The 24,607-nt window shown below is 54.6% G+C and overlaps 3 protein-coding genes and 9 pseudogenes across 3 annotated transcripts, besides 28 other annotated features; all 12 read left to right on the plus strand.

Moving 5' to 3' along the window:
* Nucleotides 1–2,215: a sequence feature (heterozygous, non-Esmeraldo-like haplotype).
* Nucleotides 557–588: a microsatellite.
* On the plus strand, nucleotides 1,211–1,525 carry Tc00.1047053511875.5 (annotated as a pseudogene).
* Nucleotides 1,774–2,706, plus strand: Tc00.1047053511875.9 (mucin-associated surface protein (MASP), putative; the record flags this gene model as incomplete). The annotated part of the gene is made up of 1 exon (XM_806151.1): nucleotides 1,774–2,706. The coding sequence occupies one exon, from the start codon at nucleotides 1,774–1,776 to the stop codon at nucleotides 2,704–2,706; it is 933 nt and encodes a 310-aa protein (XP_811244.1).
* Nucleotides 2,066–2,122: a microsatellite.
* Nucleotides 2,216–2,732: a sequence feature (areas merged during assembly that could not be assigned to a particular haplotype. This can correspond to areas where the two haplotypes were merged or to regions with more than two copies in the genome that were merged during assembly.).
* Nucleotides 2,335–2,487: a sequence feature (GA-rich).
* Nucleotides 2,733–3,012: a sequence feature (heterozygous, non-Esmeraldo-like haplotype).
* Nucleotides 3,013–3,557: a sequence feature (areas not merged during assembly with more than two copies in the genome that could not be assigned to a particular haplotype).
* Nucleotides 3,558–3,576: a sequence feature (haploid, non-Esmeraldo-like haplotype).
* Nucleotides 3,577–4,362: a sequence feature (haploid, Esmeraldo-like haplotype).
* Tc00.1047053511875.20 (trans-sialidase, putative) lies at nucleotides 3,881–6,610 on the plus strand (the record flags this gene model as incomplete). Its single annotated transcript, XM_806149.1, has 1 exon — nucleotides 3,881–6,610. The coding sequence occupies one exon, from the start codon at nucleotides 3,881–3,883 to the stop codon at nucleotides 6,608–6,610; it is 2,730 nt and encodes a 909-aa protein (XP_811242.1).
* Nucleotides 4,363–8,560: a sequence feature (areas not merged during assembly with more than two copies in the genome that could not be assigned to a particular haplotype).
* Nucleotides 6,717–6,748: a microsatellite.
* Tc00.1047053511875.25 lies at nucleotides 7,626–7,940 on the plus strand (annotated as a pseudogene).
* On the plus strand, nucleotides 8,180–9,106 carry Tc00.1047053511875.29 (annotated as a pseudogene).
* Nucleotides 8,473–8,517: a microsatellite.
* Nucleotides 8,561–8,610: a sequence feature (heterozygous, Esmeraldo-like haplotype).
* Nucleotides 8,611–9,130: a sequence feature (areas merged during assembly that could not be assigned to a particular haplotype. This can correspond to areas where the two haplotypes were merged or to regions with more than two copies in the genome that were merged during assembly.).
* Nucleotides 8,730–8,882: a sequence feature (GA-rich).
* Nucleotides 9,131–9,458: a sequence feature (areas merged during assembly that could not be assigned to a particular haplotype. This can correspond to areas where the two haplotypes were merged or to regions with more than two copies in the genome that were merged during assembly.).
* Nucleotides 9,459–10,194: a sequence feature (heterozygous, Esmeraldo-like haplotype).
* Tc00.1047053511875.40 lies at nucleotides 9,661–11,394 on the plus strand (annotated as a pseudogene).
* Nucleotides 10,195–15,051: a sequence feature (areas not merged during assembly with more than two copies in the genome that could not be assigned to a particular haplotype).
* Tc00.1047053511875.50 lies at nucleotides 11,963–13,810 on the plus strand (annotated as a pseudogene).
* Tc00.1047053511875.64 lies at nucleotides 14,141–14,965 on the plus strand (annotated as a pseudogene).
* Nucleotides 15,052–16,144: a sequence feature (heterozygous, Esmeraldo-like haplotype).
* Tc00.1047053511875.70 lies at nucleotides 15,677–16,231 on the plus strand (annotated as a pseudogene).
* Nucleotides 16,054–16,122: a microsatellite.
* Nucleotides 16,145–16,797: a sequence feature (areas merged during assembly that could not be assigned to a particular haplotype. This can correspond to areas where the two haplotypes were merged or to regions with more than two copies in the genome that were merged during assembly.).
* Tc00.1047053511875.80 (mucin-associated surface protein (MASP), putative) lies at nucleotides 16,637–18,322 on the plus strand (the record flags this gene model as incomplete). Its single annotated transcript, XM_806150.1, has 1 exon — nucleotides 16,637–18,322. The coding sequence occupies one exon, from the start codon at nucleotides 16,637–16,639 to the stop codon at nucleotides 18,320–18,322; it is 1,686 nt and encodes a 561-aa protein (XP_811243.1).
* Nucleotides 16,798–16,959: a sequence feature (heterozygous, non-Esmeraldo-like haplotype).
* Nucleotides 16,960–16,974: a sequence feature (haploid, Esmeraldo-like haplotype).
* Nucleotides 16,975–24,607: a sequence feature (areas not merged during assembly with more than two copies in the genome that could not be assigned to a particular haplotype).
* Nucleotides 18,673–18,747: a sequence feature (T-rich).
* Nucleotides 19,480–19,533: a sequence feature (T-rich).
* Nucleotides 19,565–19,604: a sequence feature (AT_rich).
* On the plus strand, nucleotides 20,521–22,614 carry Tc00.1047053511875.110 (annotated as a pseudogene).
* Nucleotides 23,262–23,293: a microsatellite.
* Tc00.1047053511875.123 lies at nucleotides 23,809–24,249 on the plus strand (annotated as a pseudogene).

Here is a 24,607-nt window from a genome sequence, read left to right on the forward strand (position 1 = left end):
CAACACCCGTGCGTGCGTGCGTGTCTTGTGTGTTGCTGCTTCTTCTGGGATTGTATTTGGGTGGTGGCAGTCTTCTGAGCCACAGAATGTGGATTTGCGACTCCTCACGGAGAATAAATGCCGCATTGCCCGCCTTTTTTTTACTTCTACTTCTTCAATTTCTTTACTTTTAAATGTCTTTTTTCACTGTAGTTCAGCCGGAGTAATAACTACTGTTGTTTTTTCTTTGCGTAATTTTAGGTTGCTGAACACTGTAATGAGCGAAGTGTTTCTCCCTCTTGTTTGTTTTTGTTTTTGACCACACGCGTTGCCGGCCCTGCGGCTGTGCGTCCCACGGACTGCACGAAAGGAGGATTGGAGGAACAGGCCGGATGCCGCATGAAATGTGAAGAATGTTGTGTGGGATGCTGGAATAATGCGATCTTTTTTTATTATTACGTTTTTCGTTTGTGCAGGTAATATGTGCAAGCACCCAATCGTCTTTAGCTGCATGGCACATGAAAGTCCTGCCGAATCATTTATTTTTTTTTTCATGAGTCCTGCAGGGGTCCCACATTTTGTTTGTTTGTTTGTTTCATTTTTTTGTTTTGTTTTTCGTAATTCCCTGCGGATATGTTTTTGTCTCTGCCGTTTTGACTGTTATTTTGTGTTTTCTTGTTCCGTTGGGTGTGTCCCTGCTGATTGTGCTGTTGACATGTTCCATTTCTTCTGCTTTCTTTCCTGCTAGAGGCACCGATGGTCCGCGACGCCGATTGTTTGTGTTCCCCCATTGCGATGGCACGAAGGTGACTGGGCGCCGGCCTGCTGAGTGCACTCGGAGGAGAGCGGATGGTGTGCACCGTGCTCCATTTGTGAGTGTGGGTGCCAATCCGTCGGGGAAGAGAGAAGTAAATGACAGCGCCGTGGACTTGGATGCGCCCCGCCCCTCTCGTTGCCGCAGTGTGTGTGCTGTGTGCATGACACTATTTTGCGGTGCGACGTGGATGGAGTTGCTTCGGTGTTTGTCCTCGTGCATGCGCTGTGCGGCGGGCTTCTCTTCCCCATGACACCTCCCTTTTCTGTGTGTGGGTGAGCGGAGGGAGCGGAGATGTGTGAGGGAGTGAGGGTGGCCGTTGTTTCCGCACATTTGTTTCTTCCGCACACGTGGCACCACTCGGCAACCTCTCGCAGCACCCAGGCCGTGGATTGAGAGGATGTGAGGGTCTGCTACATGCACAATTAGGAAAACAAGATGCAGTTCATGACGGCCAACCTGATCCGCGTGTGGTTGCAGCGCATGGAGCACGTGCGCCAGTACACGTTGGGCGTTGCGCTCATGATTGGAGAGGAGAAGCGGCACGACTTTGTGGCGCTGTGTGTGTTGCACGGCCGGGGCATGCTGGCGATTGTGAGGGACGTGGAGTACACGGAGCTGTTGGACTGGGAGGAGGTGGCGGACGTTGCGGCGCAGCGGGAGCGCTTGATGGACTGCGTGTGCTGGAGGGGCGCGTGTTGAGGTGAGCGTGGCGTGCCTGTGAGGGCCTGAGGAGAGGGAATAACAGTAACAGTGCCTGTGGGAGTGTGAGGAACGGTGCACGGGCGAGGAGCGCTCCTCTTTTATTTTGGTTTTTGTTGAGCCGCGCCCACCTAATTGTTGTTGTGGTGGTGGTGCGTGACTCTCGTCGCTGGGTGGGACGGTGCGTGGTTGTGTGACTTGTCTCTCTTTTTTTGCTTTTCATCCTGCGTTGACGGGAGTTAGTTTGTGCTGAAGGCTACACGCAAGTGACAGGAGTGATGGCGATGATGATGACTGGCCGTGTGCTGCTGGTGTGTGCCCTCTGCGTGCTGTGGTGCGGTGCTGCGGTGGCGGTGTCGGCAGCCGATGTATCTGTCGGTGGCGATGGCAGTGCGGGTGAGTATTTGCTGTTGCAGTGGCGTACGCGGCTGCGGACGGAATGCGCGGAGGAGATTGGCAGGATGACAGGAGGCCGTGCGAATGCGTCCGCCGTCGAGGAATGCGTGCGTCGGGTGATGGAGAGTTTGCATGCTGTTGTGGATGGCCGCAGCCGTTGGAAGCGTCAACTTTCCGCCGTTGCTGCTCCTGCTCCTGTTTCTCCTCCTGCTGCTCCTGCTGCTCCAGCTGAAGGTGGTGGAAAAGAGAATCCCAACACGGTGGAAGTTGACAAGACAAGGAACAATGAGGTTTCACTGCCCAGACAAAACAATGAATTATTGGTGAATTCAGGACAAGCAACAACAGAAAGTCAAAAGAAGTTACCGCATTCTGAAACTGATATTGTGCCGCCTTCAAACGAAACTTCGGATCAAGGACAACACAATGGTGAAAGGAGGAAGGAAGAAGAAGAAGAGGAGGAAAATGATGGGGAAAGTGAACATGAAGAAGAGGATGCAGAAGAGGGAGAGAAGGCAGAGGAAAGGGAAGAGGATAAAGAAGAAGAAGAAAGTGAGAAAAACACCAAGAAAGAAGAAGGTGAAGAGGATGAAGAAAGGGTTGATGACGACGCCTTGGAGGGGATGCCGGCTGGCGGTCAAGAGAAAAGAAATTCAACTTCAGGTCCGGAAGGAGCACCGAATAAGACGAACACCGAAGGCACTCAAACGCCTGGCGACAGTGACGGCAGCACCGCAGTCTCCCACACCACCTCCCCTCTTTTGCTTCTTCTTGTTGCGTGTGCGGCTGCTGCTGCTGCGGTGGTGGCCGCATGAGAGTGAGGGAGAGAGAGCCGTGCACCGCCCGCACACACACACTTGTCCTTCACTCACTCTCTGTGTGTGTGTCCCCTTGCATGGACTCTCGTCCTCACCTCACCCCACGAGGCACACACATAATGTGCCCATTGTATATATGCATGCACACCCATGCAGGCCCGTTGGTGCTCTCTTTTGCACCACACGCACCGCTGCCGTCCTGCCTGGCTGCATGGGCGGAGCACCGTAACTGTTTCTGTTTTGTTTCTATTGCATTGAGTGGGCGACCTCTCTCTCTCTTCCTGTGTGTGTGTGTTCTGCTTTACGGGAGCAATGAGGGTGTGTGCGCTGGTCGTCCCACGCTTCGGCTTTTTGTTTTGTTTTTCATTGTTTTGTGGTTGAGAGCACCCATTCCGCGGGCTGCGTCTGTGTGCGTGATGGTATGAGTAATTTGCGTGTGTGCTATCCACCTCTCTTTGCCGTTGCTTTCTTTGGACTCTCTTGTGGCGCACAGCTGCTCTGCAAGCATTGGCGCTTGCAAACACAAAGGCACATGCACACACACGCCATGTCACTCACGTTGTGAAGCGGCGTGAACGCTGAGAATGAACGCACGCACAAGTTGCTGGCTGCGGCGGCCCTTGCGAGGAGGAAGGACGGGAGGCTGTGATTTGAAACTCTCCGATGTGTTGCTGGCGTAATGTTGGCGGCGTGCAGGCAACTGTGTGGTGTCGCATTGAGGCTGCCTGGGACGAGTGCGTATGGATCTTTGCTTAGCAGCTGCACGTGCCGACGTGTTTCTCCCGCCGTGAAATTGCCGACGGGGGGATCCTTCGGCTGTGTGGATTGATGTGCGCCAGCGGCGAAGCAGGTATTCTGGAGGAAGCGGGGAGAGACAACAGCAAAACGACTGGCGGCAGTGCGTAAACATCCCTCAGGACGGTCGTGCCCTTTTGCATCCGCTGGTTGTTTTTTCTGTGGGCGTCGCCTGGTGTGTGACGGCGCGTGACAAAGCACCCGCTGTGGCTTCTGCTGCGGTGCCAGTTGCTGTGTGTTCCCGGTGCACTGTTCTTACTTCTTCCGTTCCGTGTGTCGGTGTGCGTGAGTTGTTGTTGTTGGGAGTGACTGCAGCACGGATGTTTTGCTTCGCTGTGCATGCTGGCAATGCTCACTGTCTTACCCTTTTTTTGGCATGTGTTCTTTCACTTCTCACTCACTTAAACACGAAGAAGGAAAACAAGCGCTAAACGCTACTGTGAAATTCGAAGGCTCTGAAAGGACCAACAACAGCACAAACACCGCCCACACACATATTTACATGCTCTCACGTGTTGCTGCAGTGAACGCACCCCGCACACACAACCGTCGCCGCGTGACCGGATCCAGCGGAAGGAGGAGGGAAGGAAGAGAGGGTGAGCTGCAGAGGCCCAACATGTCGCGGCGTGTGTTTACCTCCGCGATGCTGCTGCTTGTACTTGTTTTGTTGATGATTTGCTGCGACTGTGGAGCTGCGGCCGCTGAGGGAAGTGATCCAAGAAATACCATTGATCCGTTTAAGGGGACGACGTCGATATCATTTGCTAATTGGAGGGAGTTTGACGAAGCCAGCAGGGAAATCACCTCGCTCCGTGTTCCTGGACTTGTTAAAGTGGGTGATGATGTATTTGCCGTTGCTGAGGCACAGTGCAGGGAAAAGGACGGAACCGGCAGCTGTGCTGGGATTGTGTCAAAGCACCTGGACGTAAGTGGCAGCGCAATGGATATTTCGACGTCGGATATTAGTTGTTTTTGCACACAAATTGTGGACACCATCGAGAATAATTTTGGGACAACAGAAGTGTTGCGGCCAACGACAGTTGTAATTGGAGACGGTGTCTACATGCTGGTTGGGAAATACAGGCGTACAACGTCGCAGGATAAAGGTGCGAAGGACTGGAGCCTTTTGCTGGTGAGGGGAACCGTCACGGTGGAGGGCGGGAACAAGAAGATCCAGTGGAATGAGACCCATTTGGTGAAGCCTGAACCCAAAGGAGAATCTCATTCCTTGACCAAGTTAATTGGTGGCGGAGGATCCGGTGTTGTGGCGCACGACGGGGCGCTTGTGTTTCCCATGCAGGCCATGAAAGCGGATGGTAATAGCGTTTTACTGTCCATGCGTCTTATCCCGTCAGAGGAGAAATGGGAGCTTTCATCCTATGTGACTGGTAAGGGCTGCAGGAATCCATCCTTATTGGAGTGGGAAAGAGACGAGCTCCTCATGATGGCTTCTTGTGCTGGAGGCTACTATAACGTGTACAGTACCATTGGGAATGGGGTGGATTGGTATTCATATGGTGAGCCAATTAACCGCGTGTGGGGCAACTCACGTGATCGAACAGGGTACGGCGTCCAGAGTGGATTCACCACCGCAACCATTGAGGGGAAGGAGGTGATGCTCGTGACCCTGCCAGTGTATTCAAAGGAGAAAGGAGAAAGCGGGAAAGAAGAGGGTCGGCTCCATCTTTGGGTGACGGACAATGCACGTGTGTATGATGTTGGGCCGATATCTCGTGAGGGTGATGACGCTGCCGCCAGTTCTCTGCTGGTGAAAAGTGAGGGTGAACTGATTTTACTGTACGAGAAGAGGAATGGTGACGTGCCATACAGTCTTGTCGCCATGCGCCTGAATGAGCAGCTGGAGTGGATAAAGTCTGCGGTGAAGACATGGAAAGAATTGGACAACGCCTTGGGAGTTACCACTGAAGGGCTGGTTGGCTTTTTGTCCAGCACATTGGACGGGACTGCATGGAAGGACGAGTACCTCGGTGTGAATGCCACAGTGACGGGCGGAGTGACCAGCACGGAGAGCGGTGTGACGCTCAAGGGAGCAGAGGCGCAGTGGCCTGTTGGCGACATGGGGCAGACTGTGCCGTACTACTTTACAAACAACGACTTCACTCTTTCGGCAACGGTGACCATCCACGAGGTGCCGGAGGCAGGCAGCAGCCCCATTAGTTTGATTGGTGCGAGGCTGAACGACACGGCCAGCACGGTGCTCTTTCAGCTGTCGTACACGAGTGAAGGAAATTGGAATCTCACACTTCACAAGATGGATTTGTTGGTGAAGCCGTCTGGTGATGTTGGTGAGTGGAAACCAAACACGGCAATTCGAGTGACGGTGCAAAAGGATAGCGCTGATGACTGGTTTGTGTACGTTGATGGAATCAAAATATACGAGACAGATTACGAGGAACTGGAAGAGGAGGAACTGGATAAGCTTCGTAGTGAACATTTTGGCCCACACAGGATCTCACACTTCTTCTTTGGTGCGAGCAGCAAAGAACTTAAAGAGAGTAGCCATTTGACGGTGGCTGATGTCCTTCTGTACAACCGCGCACTGTTTGACGATGAACTCAGAAACCTCAACGCCGGGACAGTTCCTATTCGACATCCGGCTGCCGAAGAACTGGACACTGCAGTGAAAGTCACAGCGACGGAGGAAGAAAAGCAGGAGGTCAGACAGCTGGACGTTGCACAGCTGGGAGCTGCAACGCGGGAGGCCACAACGCAGGAAGACACACAGCCGGCTGCTACACTGCAGACGGCCACACAGCTGACGACTTCCCTGGCGGACGTTGAAGAGTCTCCAATTGCTCAGCCGGCAGACTCTCAGTCTGTCCGTGTTCTTGCGGGCAGTGAATCGAGGGCTGAGAATGCTACGGACGGATTGAGTCCACGCACTGCCGCCAAAAATGACACTTCCGTTCCAGAAACCACTCACTCAGAATCCGGTGGCAGTATGGGTCCAGAGGACCGCCTCGCCCTGACCACTGACGCGAAATTGATACTGCATGAGCTAACTGTTGACAGCACTGCGCGCTTGTGCGTGTCTCGTTTGTTGCTGCTTCTTGTGGGACTGTGTGCATTTGTGGCATTCTTCTGAGCCGCAGAGTGTGGAATTGCGACTCCTCACGGTGAATACATGCCGCATTGCTCACGTGTTCTTTTTTTCCCTTTCTTCATTATTCTGCTGTAGTACTCAGTAATTGTTTTTTTTTTTTTCTTTTTTTTTTTTTTTTTTACGTAATGTTTGTTTGCTGCAAACTGTAATGAGCGAAGTGTTTTCCCTATTGTTTTTTTTTCTTTTGCCCACACGCGGTGCCGGCCCTGCGGCTGTGCGTCCCACGGACTGCATGAAGGGAGGATTGGAAGAAAAGGCCGGATGCCGCAATGAAGTGTGAAGAATGTTGTGTGGGCTAGTGGAACAGTGCCAACTCTTTTTATTTCATTTTTTTTTTCTGGGAGTCATGCCGGACTCTCACTTTTTCTTTTCTTTTTCTTTTGTAATTTCCTGCGGCTTGTTTTTTTTTTTGTGCCGTGTCGATCGTCACTTTGTGTATTATTGTCCCGTTGAGTGTCCCTCTGCTGGCTGTGCTGTTGAGGCGCTTCCATTTCTTCTGCTTTCTTTCCTGCTAGAGGCACCGATGGCCCGCGACGCCGATTGTTTGTGGTCCCCATTGCGATGGCACGAGGGCGACTGGGCGCCGGCCTGCTGAGTGCACTTGGAGGAGAGCGGATGGTGTGCGCCGTGCTCCATTTGTGAGTGTGGGTGCCAATCCGTCGGGGAAGAGAGAAGTAAATGACAGCGCTGTGGAGTTGTATCCGTCCCGTTTCTCTCGTTGCCGCCATGTGTGTGCTGTGCGCATGGCTCCATCTTGCGGTGCGGTGTGGATGGCGTTGCTTTTGCGTGCGCCTTCGTGCATGCGCTGTGCGGCGGGCTTCTCTTCCCCATGACACCTCCCTTTTCTGTGTGTGGGTGAGCGGAGGGAGCGGAGATGTGTGAGGGAGTGAGGGTGGCCGTTGTTTCCGCACATTTGTTTCTTCCGCACACGTGGCACCACTCGGCAACCTCTCGCAGCACCCAGGCCGTGGATTGAGAGGATGTGAGGGTCTGCTACATGCACAATTAGGACAACAAGATGCAGTGCATGACGGCCAACCTGATCCGCGTGTGGTTGCAGCGCATGGAGCACGTGCGCCAGTACACGTTGGGCGTTGCGCTCATGATTGTGGAGGAGAGGCGGCACGACTTTGTGGCGCTGTGTGAGTTGCACGGCCGGGGCATGCTGGCGATTGTGAGGGATGTGGAGTACACGGAGCTGTTGGACTGGGAGGAGGTGGCGGACGTTGCGGCGCAACGGGAGTGCATGACGAAGTGCGTGTGCTGGAGGGGCGCGTGTTGAAGTGAGCGTGGCGTGCCTGTGAGGGCCTGAGGAGAGGGAATAACAGTAACAGTGCCTGTGGGAGTGTGAGGAACGGTGCACGGCGAGGAGCGCTCCTCTTTTATTTTGGTTTTTGTTGAACCGTGCCCACCTAATTGTTGTTGTGGTGCGTGACTCTCATTGCTGGATGGGACGGTGCGTGGCTGTGTGACTTGTCTCTACTTTTGCTTTCAAACTGCGTTGATGGGGAGTTATTTTGTGCTGAAGGCTACACGCAAGTGACAGGAGTGATGGCGATGATGATGACTGGCCGTGTGCTGCTGGTGTGTGCCCTCTGCGTGCAGTGGTGCGGTGCCGGCGGTGGCGGTGTCGGCAGCCGATGTATCTGTCGGTGGCGATGGCAGTGCGGGTGAGTATTTGCTGTTGCAGCGGCGTACGCGGCTGCGGACGGAATGCGCGGAGGAGGTTGGCAGGATGACAGGAGGCCGTGCGAATGCGTCCGCCGTCGAGGAATGCGTGCGTCGGGTGATGGAGAGTTTGCATGCTGTTGTGGATGGCCGCAGCCGTTGGAGGCGTCAACTTTCCGCCGTTGCTGCTGCTGCTCCTGTTTCTCCTGCTGCTCCAGCTGAAGGTGGTGGAAAAGAGAATCCCAACACGGTGGAAGTTGACAAGACAAGGAACAATGAGGTTTCACTGCCCAGACAAAACAATGAATTATTGGTGAATTCAGGACAAGCAACAACAGAAAGTCAAAAGAAGTTACCGCATTCTGAAACTGATATTGTGCCGCCTTCAAACGAAACTTCGGATCAAGGACAACACAATGGTGAAAGGAGGAAGGAAGAAGAAGAAGAGGAGGAAAATGATGGGGAAAGTGAACATGAAGAAGAGGATGCAGAAGAGGGAGAGAAGGCAGAGGAAAGGGAAGAGGATAAAGAAGAAGAAGAAAGTGAGAAAAACACCAAGAAAGAAGAAGGTGAAGAGGATGAAGAAAGGGTTGATGACGACGCCTTGGAGGGGATGCCGGCTGGCGGTCAAGAGAAAAGAAATTCAACTTCAGGTCCGGAAGGAGCACCGAATAAGACGAACACCGAAGGCACTCAAACGCCTGGCGACAGTGAAGGCAGCCCCGCGGCCTCTCACACCACCTCCCCTCTTTTGCTTCTTCTTCTTGTTGTTGTGTGTGCGGCTGCGGCGGCGGTGGTGGCCGCATGAGAGTGAGTGAGAGAGAGCCGTGCACCGCCCGCACACACACACTTGTCCTTCACTCACTCTCTGTGTGTGTCCCCTTGCATGGACTCTCGCCCTCACCTCATCCCACGAAGCACACACATAATGTGCCCATTGTATATATGCATGCACACCCATGCAGGCCCGTTGGTGCTCTCTTTTGCACGACACGCACCGCTGCCGTCCTGCCTGGCTGCATGGGCGGAGCACCGTAACTGTTTTTTTGTTTTTATTGCATTGAGTGGGCGACCTTCTCTGTATCTCTCCCTGTGTGTGTGTTTTGCTTTACGGGAGCAATGAGAGTGTGTGCGCTGGTCGTCCCACGCTTCGGCTTCTTGTCTTTTTTTGTGTTTTTTATTCTTTGTGTCTCTGCTCGTGTTTTGGTTTATTGCACTTATTCCACCCCTTTTATCAGTGGCTTGCTTTGACTGCGGGCGTTTAAATCCCCTCTTTGTGTTCTCATACCGTTTCTTTCTTTTTGTAGGGGTGTCAGCCTCTTGCATCCTCGTCAGGCCGTTACGTTTTTTCTTCCACATACGCCATGCGTCGGTGGATCCACGTCGCCCCGCGGCCTGCAGCGCTGCCATTGCTGCTCGTGATGATGCCTGCGATGTGAATTGCTAGCGGGTGTATTGCTCTCACCTTGACGTATCACTGTTTCCTTGACGATGTGCTGCGTGCCGACGGCGTGTGGGCGTCCCCGGGTGTGGTGGGAGACGTGCCTCTCAGAGCACAGGATGCGTTGCAGGTGTACAGCGTCGTTTGGGAGGACCGCTGGGCACCCATTCGCATCAATGTGCCCACAAGGGGATTGAATGATACCAGAAATTATTGCCTTTCACAGCGGCCTTATGCGATGCGTTCGTTGGGTGAAAATTGAGGTTGTAAGGGTGGTGTTCCTTTCACTGTGCACGGCAACATCCTTGCCGAGAAGGCTATCCCTGCTGCTGTCCAACTGCATGCGGATCGTTCGTTTTTTCAGCCACTGGAGGGTCCGCTGTTTGTGCCCCCATTTGCCACGGGCAGCGTTTGCAGTCGGTTGATTGTGCCTGCTGGGCATCGTTCCACTGGTGTTGCCAATTCTGAAATGGTGCTGTGCATGGCTGCGGCGCTGGGTGGTGTGTGGTCACTGCTGTGGGCCGTGCTGGAGGATGGCCGTCCAGTCGCTGGCGCCATGCACTTTTCCCCGCAGTTTTATTTCACGGCCGCTCGCTACCCGCATCGCCGCGCACCTGATGACCCATGTTCTCGGGTTCAACTGCCTGCACATGGCCAGCCGCAGCATGTTGGGGAATGTTGTCTGTGTGCGTGGCAGGGCGCTCTTGGTGGTGGTAGACTCGGCGAATGCCACGATGGCAGCGAGGGAGCGCCACGACTGCGACGACATTGTTGGCATGGAGCTGCAGGAAGACGATGGGGACGGGAGGACGCTGGAGTCGTACTGGTCGCAGCGCCACGCGAAGGATGGGTGGATGTTTTTGATTGGAGGTGCCGGCGACTGCACGGAGCTGACGCTGGCCGCATCGGCGGCCCTGGGTTGCATGAGGGTGAAGTGGGAGATGGCGGAGCCGATGCGCTGGAGCAGGAATTCGGGCTGTGAGCTGCTGCAGAGGAGGTACCCCGCACTGAACATGGGTAAATATCCCTACAGGTTCTGCGAATCGGGCGTTCCCCTCAAATGCTGCGCGTCGGATCGGTATTCCAGTGGTTGGTGTGTAGTATCCATGAAATTTCAGCAAAACGCCCAATGGACAGTTGCCCCATCATTGATCCCGCACTGGATGCGAGGGATATTGACGCTGTTATTTGGAGGGAGAATATTTGTCTGCAAGGCCTGGGGATAAGCCCTCTTCGTGGTGTCCGGACACGCTTCCCGCGAACACGACAGATGCGAGGGACCCGGAGGAGACATATCTGAGTGCTGTCATGCATGCGGCATTGAGGTGCCTCGGCATGCAGGTGTATCCGGAAGCGACTGAAAAGGGCGGTGTCCGTTGGGTCCCATGCACGGACGGAGCGACGATTACGTGGGCCACTCCACCCTACGATGAGGGAAACGCCATTTGCCGTGGCTAAGCGGAGGTGTGCACGATATCTGTCACCGCTGCCGCCGGTGGACTAGTTTCCGTGGGACGGCGGGGAGAGTGGGAATGGTGCAGGGCGGTCCTACCGGCGTTTACTGAAGAACTTTTGCTAACGGCATCCGTCGCTGTTGCAGAGAGCGGTGAGACCGGCCGCGGCACCCACGGAAGGATGTCGACTCGGCTGCTTTTCAGTCGAATCCATTACCAGAGGAGAAATGGGTTCATCCAGGATGCCTTGGCATAACGCGAGAAGCTTCTCTCGGCGGCAGGGACTGAAGCAGCGAGACGGACGGCAAGCAGACCTCGCCTCCGAATCCCGGTGATGACACTGCTGCTTGTCCCTGTCCGCTGCTTTTTCTGCTTGCCTCTGCTACCGCGGTGCCAACACTCCATCGAGTTGCAGTGTGGACGGAGTTGCGCTGCGAGGCGGGGCGACTGTGCTTCCTTCTGCGTGGCCTGTTCTCAGCATTGGACGCCCAATAGGAAAATATCCATTTCAATGGGTTTATTTCTCTATATGGATGTGCTGTGTCCGCTCCGTTTGAATTCGTGTTTGAAATTGGTGGTATTTACGATGTGCACTGCTCTTCTTGTGTTGGTTGCCGATGTTGGGCCACCGTATTTTCCTATGGTATTGCTTGTGTGTTTGTTAGATTTTTTGAGGCACACATACACACAACGGTGCGAGTGAAATGTGCACGCACAAGACTCACGCATATATCCAAGCACATTGTCTGGGTGACTTCTACTTGACATATTATGCGGGACGGGTTGGTGCGGTCAAGGCAGACGGAAGAGGGGCAGCCGCGTGAGCCCAGCAATGGCGCTCGTGGTTGTGTGCGGGATTATATATTCCACCAGATGCTTGACGCCGTTCCTGGATCGTTCGAAGTTCCTGTCTGTGATGCCCATGCTGCGTCTGTGCTGAGCTGCTCACTGCGTCTCCATGATCTCATGGAGCACGGCGTGACGCTGCTCGAGGACCTCATGACACCGCGGCAGCCGATTATGAGTAGCCCTGCGCCCTACTTTTTTTCCGTGGAGGGTGCGTGTGTGAGCCGCGTGGTTGAGGATTGGATGGCAAAGGTTCCGTACAGAGATGCACACATCTTTGCGCTGGGGTGCACCCCGCATCGCAGTCCTCAGCAACTCGCGCGGGCTCGGATAGCGCCGAGGGTGATGCGGTTCAAGGAAATGAAGTTAGACTTTACTCTCCCTGAGGTGCTGGTGTTCCACCTAAATATGCAGAATGGGTTTCCTCAGCTGCTGTCGCCACTGTCGCCACCGACTTGAGAGTCCGTTGTGGATGTTGCGGCGTCACTTATTGTGGCGGCTTTTCACGCCATGAACAACGGTGTGCCCGGCATTCGTTACCAAAGCAGATGCCGCATCTGCCATGGGTTTGCCAGGACGAGCCGGATTTCAAGAGGGGTGCAGGCAGCCGCCGCAACCCGGTGCGGATCATCGTTGATTGGGGCTTCGAAACGGTGACGCCGTTGTTGCAATAACGCACATGTCAGTGTCTGCCTGATGACCTGATGCCGCTGGGGAACAACGTGTATGAGCGTACCTGTAGGAATCGTCCGGGGGCGGACTCAAAGCGGCAGTAATTGATGGGGAAGATGTGTACCGGCGCTCCTACCGTCACTGTTTTCTTGCGCAGTGCGTGGAGGAGCTTTTGGTGGCGCTGAAAAAACTCCACGCGTATCACCCGGGATTGGCGCAGGACGCAGAGCCGAAGGCCAATCTTGCGGAGTTGAGCAGTGCGGTGCGGGCTCCGCCGGAGTTTCGGGAGAGGCAGGCCAGACCGTCGCTGCACATCGACATTTGCGCGAGGCTTGTGGCGCACTACCGGGAGAAGCGACTGGCGGAGGTGTGGGAGGTGGAGCAAAACATTACCGCCGGGCAAAAGCTCTTTATGACAAGCCTGAGCGGCGTGCGGCGCCTGACGAGGGATGCCGTGATGCCCCGGCTAGTGCGCCTGCGTCTTTTCCTGTTGCTTTTGGCTGCGAGCAACACCGACGAGTTGACGGAGGCCAAGAAGCAGCAGCTGATCCGAGACGGTGGACTGACGCCCATTTGTTTGCGAGCCTCGAGCATCTGACGAGGAAGGCTGGGAACGTGCAACCAGAGAGCACGGCGTCGGCGCAGGGCGAACGGAACACGAGTGCTTTTGCAGGCAACGCCGCGACGGACGGGGATCCGTTTCTGAATCAGGCCTGCATGATTATGGAGACGGCGAACAGGAAGAGGACGCTGCGGGTTGGGCTTTCGTTGGCATCGATTCAGCGCGATCATGCAATGAGGCCAAATGGCGAGGGTTGTGGTCAAAACAGTGGAGCAGCCGGAAACAACGCCGGGCCATTTCAAGGGTGTGGTGGCAAGGGGGAGAATCATCCTGATCTGGGAGGTGGTGGTGGGGCAATTGCCCCCACAACTCCTCAGCGCATTCTGCCGTTTGTTTTGGGTGGTGTAACCTACTGCGAGAGGTGCTCGGTCCGTGAGATATCCAAAAGGTATGGCCGTCAGGTGGTCATTGGGGGAACCTTACTGCTGTGTCCTGAGGTGTGAGTTTTTCCAGGGACTTGGCACCCTACGGCTCTGTGACTCACGGGCCGGACACGCACAGGAACGCATCGGGGGCCAAAGAGTGGGAAATACTCAAGCACACACAGTTACAGGTGTCCATGGGGATTGTGTGCGCTTCTTCTTGCATTCCGTTTCCCTCCATAAATTGTTTCATACGATGCACGTGTTTGTGTTTTAACGGCTGCGCTGCTCGCATTTTGCTTTTTTTTTTTTTTTTGCCTGCGTTTGCGGTTGCAGGCCATTTTACTACAACGAAGAGGATAAAAAAGGAAGGACATTTGTGGAGTGTGCATCCACGGCTTCGGTGTTCATCCACCGGTGCTGGCTTTTCTCGCTGGGGCATTCGTGAGCGCTGCAGCGGGTTCTTGTTGCCCTCGCCGCGACGCGCCTAACGGTGGCAGATCCATGACTCTGGGCACAAAAGGAATGGAACGTTCTTCGGATCCTCGCCGCAGGTGCATGCCGTGGACGGCCGCAAAGGAGTATGTGCCCGGTGTTGTTCTTGGCACCAAGGAAACGATGGTGTTGGATGGCGTACAACGAGTGGACGTGGATTGCGTTGACCGTGCGTCGCGGGTGGATCCGCTGGAAACATTGCGGGCGACCGTGGCCAAATGCGAGTACAATACATTCAGCGGAAAGAACATTTTCCAATTGGCCTTTCAGGCGGAATCAAATGGCCGCGGGCAACGGTTTCACCGCAAGCAGTGGAAGGAGGGGACGTGAGAAAAGGACGCCACCCGCACCGCCATTCATTTTCGTTGCCACGGCAGTAACGCAGCCGCATGCCGCTCCGCGACGTCTTGCGGCAACACCACGACGCAGCCCGCGCCAATACGCCTTGCGGGTGTTTTGGGTGGCAAGCGCTTTTCTGTTTGGCGCCACTGTTCCCCCATTCCCGAGCGTCGGTGCAGACGTCCCTGTTGATGCAAGTTCCTATCGATTGGACACACACCCATTGATTGATGCGGCCGACACTCCAGCCCATTGCTGGTGCTTCTGGCATGACTGCTGCACCGCCCCAACAGCGGGTGCAGTGGGACTGGGGACGAGAACACGGCAGACCAAGCTCAGTCAGATGGTGCTGGGAGCCCTGTCAGCGTCTTGTCGACCCCAGCGACCCACCCACACCACCAGCGAGCACAGAATTCGACGGGACAGGGAAGGCATTGACGGAGTGTCAGGACATCAGTTGTCTTTCCACATCACTCCTAGTCAAACAACCAGAAGAATTCACAACAACATCAGTCACCAACAATGAAAAAGGAACAACGACCACCGCCGACAGTGAAGGCAGCGCCGCTGTCTCCCACACTATCTCCCATCTTTTTCTTCTTGTCACGCGTGCGTCAGCAGCTGCGGTGGTGACCGGGGCTGCATGGAATAAGTGGTGTGCGCTGAATATCAACGAGGGCAAAAGCAAATTGCCATTGTGATGAATATTGGCTGCACTTCCCGTGGACCAACAATCCACGTGGTGTGCGATGGTCTCCTTTTTATTATTGTTACTTTGCTTTTGTGTTGCTGTGTGTGAGCCGCACCTCCTCTTGTGTGTGTGCGTACCCTTCGTGAGGGATGCAGACACGACGGACCGCTCTCGCCGTATGTAAATGCGGTGGAGCCTTGTGTGCCGCTCCTGTTTGCTTCTCCTTCTTCCATCTGTGTGTTGGTGTTGCAGCAGGGCTGTGTGTGTATGTGCCTGTTGCCGTGGATTGGAGTGTGTGTCGTGCGTGGTGTGCGGCGTACGGTGCATGCCTGGCTGCTGCCCTCTCCTTATGTGGTGTGCCCTCTGTGTGTGTCTGCCGCACCTCTCGTCTCCCCTGTTTCTCTCCATTTCCCTCACTGTGCAGATCAGCTCCACACCACTGAACGACCACACTCACGATGATGACGTGCCGTCTGCTGTGCGCCCTGTTGGTGCTTGCCCTGTGCTGCTGCCCGTCTGTGTGCGTGACAGCGAATGAAGTTGGTGATACCCCAAGTGCGGACCTCGCTGTGCCAAAGGTACCAGGGGCACAGCTGCCAGTTAAAAAAGGAGTGGAGCAAAGCAAAAGAGTAGAGAAAACAGTTATTGTGACCGGTACGGAAAACGCGCAGGGTATGGTATCCGGTGGGTCGTCCAACGGTCAAGGTGCTTCAGGTGTGTCCGGTCAGTCAAAGTTACAAAGTCCTGGCGTTCCGCTACAGCCACCTACCGTACCAACCGTTACGTGAGGGGCACAAAGTGGGCCGATTCAGTCTCAAAAAGAACAAGAAAAGGAGACGACTGCATCAACAACCACGACGACCACAACCACAAAGGCACCAACTACAAATACGACGACCACGACCGCTGCGCCAGAGGCACCAACGTCGACGGCAGCCTCACCAGCCCTGCGTGGGTGTGTACCCCGCTGCTGCTCGCCGTATCCGCGCTGGCGTACACCGCTGTGGGCTGAAAGGGAGCGTGGGCTGTGCGTGCCAGCACTCAGCCACGGGGACATGTGGACGTCTACTGTGGTCCGATGTATAAAGTAAGAGTAATTATGATGATCGTTTTTTGCTTTGTTTGCTTCCGCTGGCCTGCTGTGTGCTCCGCGTTGCTTCACAACATCTGCCACGTTGAACGCGTCCCAGACACACTCACATGCATGCGCAGCAGGGCCTTGGGTGTGGTTTTTCTTTTAACTTCTGTTTTTCAGGTCGGTGTGCGGGTTCTGCAATCGTACTGATTTCACGTGCCTAGTAGTGTGTGCGGCTGCTGCTGGTGTTTTTTACTGTGCCGTGTCTTTTTTCCTTTCACTCTGCGTTGACGGGGAGTTAGTTTGTGCTGAAGGCCACGTGCAAGTGACAGGAGTGATTGTGATGATGACTGGCCGTGTGCTGCTGGTGTGTGCCCTCTGCGTGCTGTGGTGCGGTGCCGGCGGAGGCTACGGGTGGGCGGTGGGCCACTGCGCTGTTGCTGAATTGGACGACGCGAAGCTCGCAAAGGGAATGGATGGTGAAGTGGTGCTTATGAAGAGGGACTGCGTGCCAACTACAGCCTTACGGGGAGTATTGACGGCAGTACCGGCTGCTGGGGACAGCGATGAGTTGGGTTCACCGGATGCTGGCGTTTGCACTAGCGGAAAGCAGAAAGTTGATGCAGAAGAATCACCGGTTGCTTTTGCAGGGAGTGAGCCGACGCCCAGCGGCAGTGGGGCCGTGCCAACGGCTTCATCTCCTGCTTCTGCTGATACAATCGCCGCCAGCAGTACTCCTGTCTCGGGTGCTGGTGGTGCTGTTGGTCCCAACCAGCAGCCCGCAGTTGTCTCCGGCTGCCAAGACGATTCTTCCTCTGGAGGACGTGAGGGAAAAGAAAGGGAGGAGGCAGGCTCAGCAGGCTGCGGCGAAGAGCCGCCAGTGTCGAGTATGTGCTCTCAGCCGCCACTTGTTGCTGTGGATTTGACAATTTGCACCGCGGACCAGAACAACGAGCAAAACGACAATGCGTCATTTCACACCGATCAGCAGATGGCGACGCAAAACGAAGACGAAGTACCACACGTGCCAGGGACAAGAGCGAGCGTGCAGACACCTCCAGTACCAGCGCCAGCAGGAGGACAACCAGGACTTGCGACGCAGCCGTCCGAGGACTTAGCAGAGCATGCGACTGCACCCAATTCGGGTCTCTCACGGGATGCATCGAACGGCGACAGTCAAGAGCAAACACCGCAGCCTCAAACACCGACTGACACCAAACAGAGTTTGCCCGTGTTGCAGGGATTGTCAGAAGGTGTTCAAGAGAACCAGAATAATATGGAAGATGGGAAAAAAAGAAATCAGGTAGATTCGAGCGGCAACATGCGCAATAAAGAGCATGACTCTGCAACTGAAAAGCTTGAATTATTGACCGCTTCAATCAACACTCGCCCTTCTGGAGCTCCGGGAAATGAATCCGATACAAAGTCGCTTTCTGGAACTTTGCGATCGTCCACGGCTGGTACAGAAGAACAGGCAAAAGCAGGGCCAATGCCCCTGCGACAGCCAAAACCACCGGAAGAAAAAGTAATATCCGAGGAATTGCCGCCAACAGCAGCAGAAGTAGAGGCACCAGGAGGTCCATCAGCACCGCCACCGAAATCACTGCCACAGAGCGCACTGCCATCCTCAAAGGAAGTCCCAGATACCACGCAGTCAACTGAAGATCCGCACACAAAAGGCATTGAGCCAACAACAGATGCAAGGCAGAATGCAATAACTGAGGGTCAGGCAGAAACAACCTCACCATCTTCTTCTGCGGATGATGCTGCCGCCAATGACGCTGACGAAAGCAATGCAGAGATTGCAAACGATGGTTCAGTAGTTCATGCCGGGGTGCCGGAGGAAGAACCACATCAAGAACAAGTGGATGGCAGCGAGAAACAAACATCGTTTACATCCACTGCCAAAAAATATAATGCAGCGATTGAAGACAATGACGGCAGCCCCGCGGCCTCCCACACCACCTCCCCTCTTTTGCTTCTTCTTGTTGTTGTGTGTGCGGCTGCTGCTGCGGTGGTGGCCGCGTGAGAGTGAGGGAGAGAGAGCCGTGCACCGCCCGCACACACAATCGTCCTTCACTCACTCTCTGTGTGTGTGTCCCCTTGCATGGACTCTCGTCCTCACCTCACCCCACGAGGCACACACATAATGTGCCCATTGTATATATGCATGCACACCCATGCAGGCCCGTTGGTGCTCTCTTTTGCACGACACGCACCGCTGCCGTCCTGCCTGGCTGCATGGGCGGAGCACAGTAACTGTTTCTGTTTTGTTTTTATTGCATTGAGTGGGCGACCTTCTCTGTATCTCTCCCTGTGTGTGTGTTTTGCTTTACGGGAGCAATGAGAGTGTGTGCGCTGGTCGTCCCACGCTTCGGCTTTTTAGTTTTGTTTTTTTTTTAATTTTACTTTCTGTTTTTTTGTCTCTAGCTCCCGCATCTCTTTTTGCTTTTGGGGCAATCACTGTGGACGTTTTTTCTTTTCTACTCTTCCCTTTTAATTGTTTCTTGCTGCACTCTTCCTGTGAGGGGTGCCGTGTGTTTCCCGCCCAACTGCTCCACTTGCACACCCACCGACACGCCCATGACGACGGCCCTGTGCGCCTCGCCTGCTGCACGCATGAGGAGGGGCCGCGACGAACGGCGCGCTGAGGGAGCCGTGACGTGTGGGCGTGCGACGAGGGCCTGTGGGGCGGAGCACACATTTCTTTTCCTCTTGTTTTGTTTTTTTTGCGGCCAGGGCGGGCAGACACCCGCAGCGCCACACACACACACAGCCACACCCTGCCGCCGTGTTTTTAAGATTTTTTGCTTTGCGTGTGCATTTCTCGCGCCGGCAGTCCCTTCGGTGTCGGTCTTGTGAGCATTTCTTTTTCCCCGATGTTTTTTTTCTTCTGCTGCGCTCACTCTCCCGATGGAGAGACGCGACTCCCGTCATGTCTGCGTGCTTCTCTCAGTCCCCACACACACGAGTGACTGTGCTCTGCGGGCCGCACTCACACGCCGATGAAAGGGCTGAGGGGAGCAGCAACACGCAGATGACCCCATGAAATATAAACGATGTGCGGACACATGGAGGGTCAGACGGTTGAAAGACATTTAAATACCCTTTTAATTTTTAATTTGGACAAAATATGCAGACAATTTCTGGAGCAAGATGGTAGTTAGGTGCTTTTTGTGTGTGTGGTTTTTCTTTTCTTCTTTCTTTTCTTTTCTTTTTTTTCTTTTTTTTTTCTTCTTTCCAAAGTGTGAGGTGTGGAAAGGTGAAGATGATTTTTTTATTTTTTAATTTTAATAATTTTTTTAATAAATGGCCGCTGCTTTGTCTGCAGTGCAATATTGTGAGCCTGAGCAGTCCTTTTCTCTTTATTTCTGCCATGCGCTTCTGCTGTACATTTTTGTTTGTGCGTCCCTTCACATGCTCTGCTCCTGTTTTTACTTCTTTGCTTCGTGTGTCTGCAGGCACACACAACCACACACACGCACAGGATTCACATTGCAGTGGATTTGGATGCTTCTTTTGTAGTGCATGCTGGCATTTGCGTGTGGCGGCTGTTCTCTTCTTCCGCGGCCATGAACAGAAGGAGGAGAGAGGGAGCGCCCAGCCCGCGTCTCTTTTCCTGCGGGTGTGATGCGCGCGGTGGATGTGTTGTGTGCTCCGAGTGACGGCAGCCTGAGCTATCGCGTGCGTTGGTGTGTGTGTGTGTGGAAGAAGTGTTTTGCTGCCAGTGCTGAGGCTCAGCATGAGAATTGTACTTTCAGTAGCTTTGATGTGCGCATGCATAGCAGGAATGGTGAGTTGGGTGCTGTGTGCCATGTGGCCAATGCGGTGCACACATGTAGCAACTGTGCTGCCAGCTGTGCAACGAAGGAGGAAGGGCCACCGTTGCCTTCACGATGAATGTGACGACACATAAATACGCCGGCCCTTATGAATTGTGGTGGCGTCAAATTTCTCCCGATGGAACCATCCATCCGCCTGCACGGAGCAGCGATGCTGACCAGACGGGCATCTGTCAGTTGCCGCCACCCCGTGAAGGGAAGGATGACACAAAATCCTGCGGGACAACTGCGCCGCAAGTGAATGCTGAGCCGTCACGTCAACACGAGGATTGGCGACAGTCTGCCGCGGCTGACGCACCCAATAACGTCGATCCGAGTCCCGCATCCAACACGGCGACCAACACGTCCGAGACGAAGCCTGAGTTTGCTTACGTTTAGAATATCAATGTGGCTCCGACACCATCCGAAAGAAGGCCCACGCCTGTCACCGAGCCGAAGAGGGATCCCATTGATGATGCGATGAGTGGTTCAATAAATGTTGAGTTACTGCAGGGAGTCGATCTATTTGTGCTGCAGACGACGCTGGTGCAGCCGAAGGATGGGATTGTTCCAGTTACGACGAGGGATTCATTTGCTTCACCCTCTCTCGTCAGTGCTGGTGGAGTAATTGCTGCTTTCGCCGAAGATCACATGGATGCCGAATATCAAGGTGCTCCATTAAGTAAGCCCTTTTCTTCTGATGTGGTTGCGGAGTGCATCGACTTTGCGTGGAATTGGTCCACTGTTGTTGGTGAAGTCAATAAAAGGATGCATGGAGGGCACACACTGTGCTTGGTGCAGCGGAGGGAGAGGAGAGTTTGGGTGCTGTGCTCCGCCCCACAACAATCACGAAGGGCGACGGAGTGTTTCCTCTTGTGGGAGGCTCTGATGTGTCCTACGAAGGTGGGTGTTGGAGAGAGGGCGGCTTGGAGCTGAAACTGGTTGTGGGTGATGTCACGAATCCCACGGGTGGCAGGCAGAGTGGACGGATCGAATGTGGCGACCCCGAACCACTCCTGAAACGGATCCCTTCTGCTTCTCACAAGGTGAATGGACGGAGTTCATTGCTTCTGGTGGCGCAGGTGTTGTGATGGAGGATGGCACGCTTGTGTTTCCTCTCATGGCGAAGAGTAAGGCAGAAGACGTTTGCTCCATGATCATTTGCTCGACGGACAGCGGCAGTGCCTGGGCGCTCTCTGAGGATATTTCCCCTGCGGAATGCCTTAACCCCCGCGTCACAGAATGGGAGGGATCACTTCTCATGATTGTTGACTGCGAGAGTGGCCAGAGGGTGTACGAGTCGCGTGGCATGGGGACAGCGTGGACGGAGGCCATCGGGGCACTCTCAGGCGTGTGGGCCAACGCCCGATCAGGAGTCTCTCAGAAGGAAGCCTGCGTGTGGATGCCCTCATCACCGCGACCACTGAGGGAAGGAGGGTCATGCTGTGCACACAGGGAGGGCGCGCCTCGGGGGAGAAGAGGGCCACTGCGCTCTGCCTTTGGGTCACGGACAACAACCGCACTTTTTCTCTTGGACCGGTTGCCGTGGACAATGCTGCGGATTGGATGCTCGCCAGCACCCTGCTGCACTCGGATGGCAGTTTGCATCTTTTACAACGGAGGGGCAACGGTGAGGGCCGTGTCATTTCACTTTCCCGCCTGACGGAGGAACTGAGTGCAATCAAGTCCGTCCTCAGCACTTGGGTGCAAAAGGACATTTTCTTCTCCAGCTTGTCTATACCCATGGCGGGTCTGGTGGCAGTTTTTTCCGATGAGGCCAGTGATGGCACGTGGGACGACGAGTACCTTTGCCTGCATGCAACGGTGGAGGAATGCAGTGAAGGACAACGATGGGTTACAATTGACGGGACCTGAGTCCAGGGCAATATGGCCTGTGAACACTCGGGGTGATAATGTGCGTCATGTATTTTTGAGCCACGACTTCACACTTGTGGTGTCGGTGACCATCGAAGAGACTCCGAGTGGGAACACTTCTCCACTGACTGCGGTGCTGGCGCACACTGCGTCCAATCATACCGTGGGACTGTCGTACAGCCATAATAAGAAGTGAGTGACGGCGTTCGAAGGCAAGACAACGACACGGAGCAGCACTTGGGAGCCGAGGAAAGAATACCAGGTGGCACTCATGCTGCAAGGCAACAGGGCCTCTGTGCACATTGATGGCGAGTCGCTGGGGGAGGAAGAGGTGCTGTTGACAGGCGAGAGGCCACCTGAGGTCCTGAGGTTTCGCTTTGGCGCGTGCGGTGGGCACGAATCTCATGTGACGCTGACGAACGTCTTTCTGTGCAGCCGCCCACTGAACTCCACTGCGATGCGTGCACTCAAGGACAGGGTCCCCATTCCGACGAGAGAAGCGGCTCCGACACCATCTGAGAAGATTCGAGTAGTTGACAGCGTCAGAGAGCACGTTGCTGGGGATATTACGGAAGAGAAATGAATGGGCACAACGCCCCTGGACACGAATCCCCACCACAAATAGTCACCTCGCAGGGTGTGGAGCGGCGTGAGTCCCGACGACCGCCTCGCCTCTCTCAACGACGTGAAACTGACACTGCGTGATTTGAGCGGTAACAACACCGTGCGTGCGTGCGTGTCTTGTGTGTTGCTGCTTCTTCTGGGATTGTATTTGGGTGGTGGCAGTCTTCTGAGCCACAGAGTGTGGATTTGCGACTCCTCACCTAGAATACATGCCGAATTGCCCGCCTTTTTTTTACTTCTACTTCTTCAATTTCTTTACTTTTAAATGTCTTTTTTCACTGTAGTTCAGCCGGAGCAATAACTACTGTTGTTTTTTCTTTGCGTAATTTTAGGTTGCTGAACACTGTAATGAGCGAAGTGTTTCTCCCTCTTGTTTGTTTTTGTTTTTGACCACACGCGTTGCCGGCCCTGCGGCTGTGCGTCCCACGGACTGCACGAAAGGAGGATTGGAGGAACAGGCCGGATGCCGCATGAAATGTGAAGAATGTTGTGTGGGATGCTGGAATAATGCGATCTTTTTTTTATTATTACGTTTTTCGTTTGTGCAGGTAATATGTGCAAGCACCCAATCGTCTTTAGCTGCATGGCACATGAAAGTCCTGCCGAATCATTTTTTTTTTTTCCATGAGTCCTGCAGGGGTCCCACATTTTGTTTGTTTGTTTGTTTCATTTTTTTGTTTTGTTTTTCGTAATTCCCTGCGGATATGTTTTTGTCTCTGCCGTTTTGACTGTTATTTTGTGTTTTCTTGTTCCGTTGGGTGTGTCCCTGCTGATTGTGCTGTTGACATGTTCCATTTCTTCTGCTTTCTTTCCTGCTAGAGGCACCGATGGTCCGCGACGCCGATTGTTTGTGTTCCCCCATTGCGATGGCACGAAGGTGACTGGGCGCCGGCCTGCTGAGTGCACTCGGGGGAGCGGATGGTGTGCGCCGTGCCTCACTGTGAGTGTGGGATGCCACCCGCCACGACCTGCTGTGAGGCGTGATGCCTATCCGTCGAGGAAGAGAAGTAAAGGACGGTGCCGTGGACTTGGATGCGCCCCGCCCCTCTTGTTGCGGCCGTGGGTGTGCCCTGCGCATTGCTTTTTCTCCCACCCTCCTGTGTGACCATCCCTTCCTTTTCCCCATTGGTCTTTTTCGTTTTTGGTAGGTGGCGTGGATTTTCTTCCTGTGGCAAACCGCATTTCCAGTCGCGATAGTGTAACGCCGGCGCGGTTCCTTTTGACGCCGCCCCCCGCGGACAGACCAACCGTGACGGAGGAAGCGCTGGCGCAGCAGGCGCTGCAGTAGTTCATGGCAACGCGTCACGCCGGGTCCTCGGTGGAGCTGCTCTGCTCCGTGTTCTTTGCGCGTCCGCAGTAGACGCTTGCGGAGCGCCACCCACTTGCGTATAATCGTCTTTTATTGGCGCGGCAAGTGGCATTGCTTTGCGGATGAAAATGTGGGACTGCGCTGCTTCCTCCACACGCTAAGGGACTGCGCTGAGACTAGAGATCTGGAGGTTCACATCGCGCCCAGCGAGTTGCGGTGCTGTGTGAAGGACGAGGATGCCCGCGCGGTGCGGCAGGCGGACGGCAGCGTTGGCGCGCTACTGCGGGAGCATCTTCTCCAGAAGGGTGCCTTGCATCGCTGGTGTGACGAGGCGGTGAGGGCGGCACAGGCGGACGGTGGTGCGGGGTGTGCTGATAGTGCCTTATGGCGAGTGACGCGCTTGCGCGGCACACGAGTGCACTGCGGCTCCGCCGTCACGTCGTCCATTGCCTTCAATCGTGGGTGCCGGCGAATTCCGGCAGGCGATCCGCGAAGGATTTCTTCATGGTGGCTATGGGGTGAGAAGCGAGGGAAGGAGAGAGGGGAGCCACGCGCTGGGGAAAGAGGGTGCGGGCTGCTGCGGCCGCACCTCGTTCTCGTCACTTCAGTTTGTTGTCGTGACAGTGCTGTCATATTTTGTTTTTTCTTCACAGAAGTTTTGGATTGTGCGTTCTTTTTGATTGCT

This window comes from Trypanosoma cruzi, genomic scaffold (genome assembly GCF_000209065.1).
Source record: "Trypanosoma cruzi strain CL Brener 1047053517181 genomic scaffold, whole genome shotgun sequence".
Taxonomy (NCBI): domain Eukaryota; phylum Euglenozoa; class Kinetoplastea; order Trypanosomatida; family Trypanosomatidae; genus Trypanosoma; species Trypanosoma cruzi.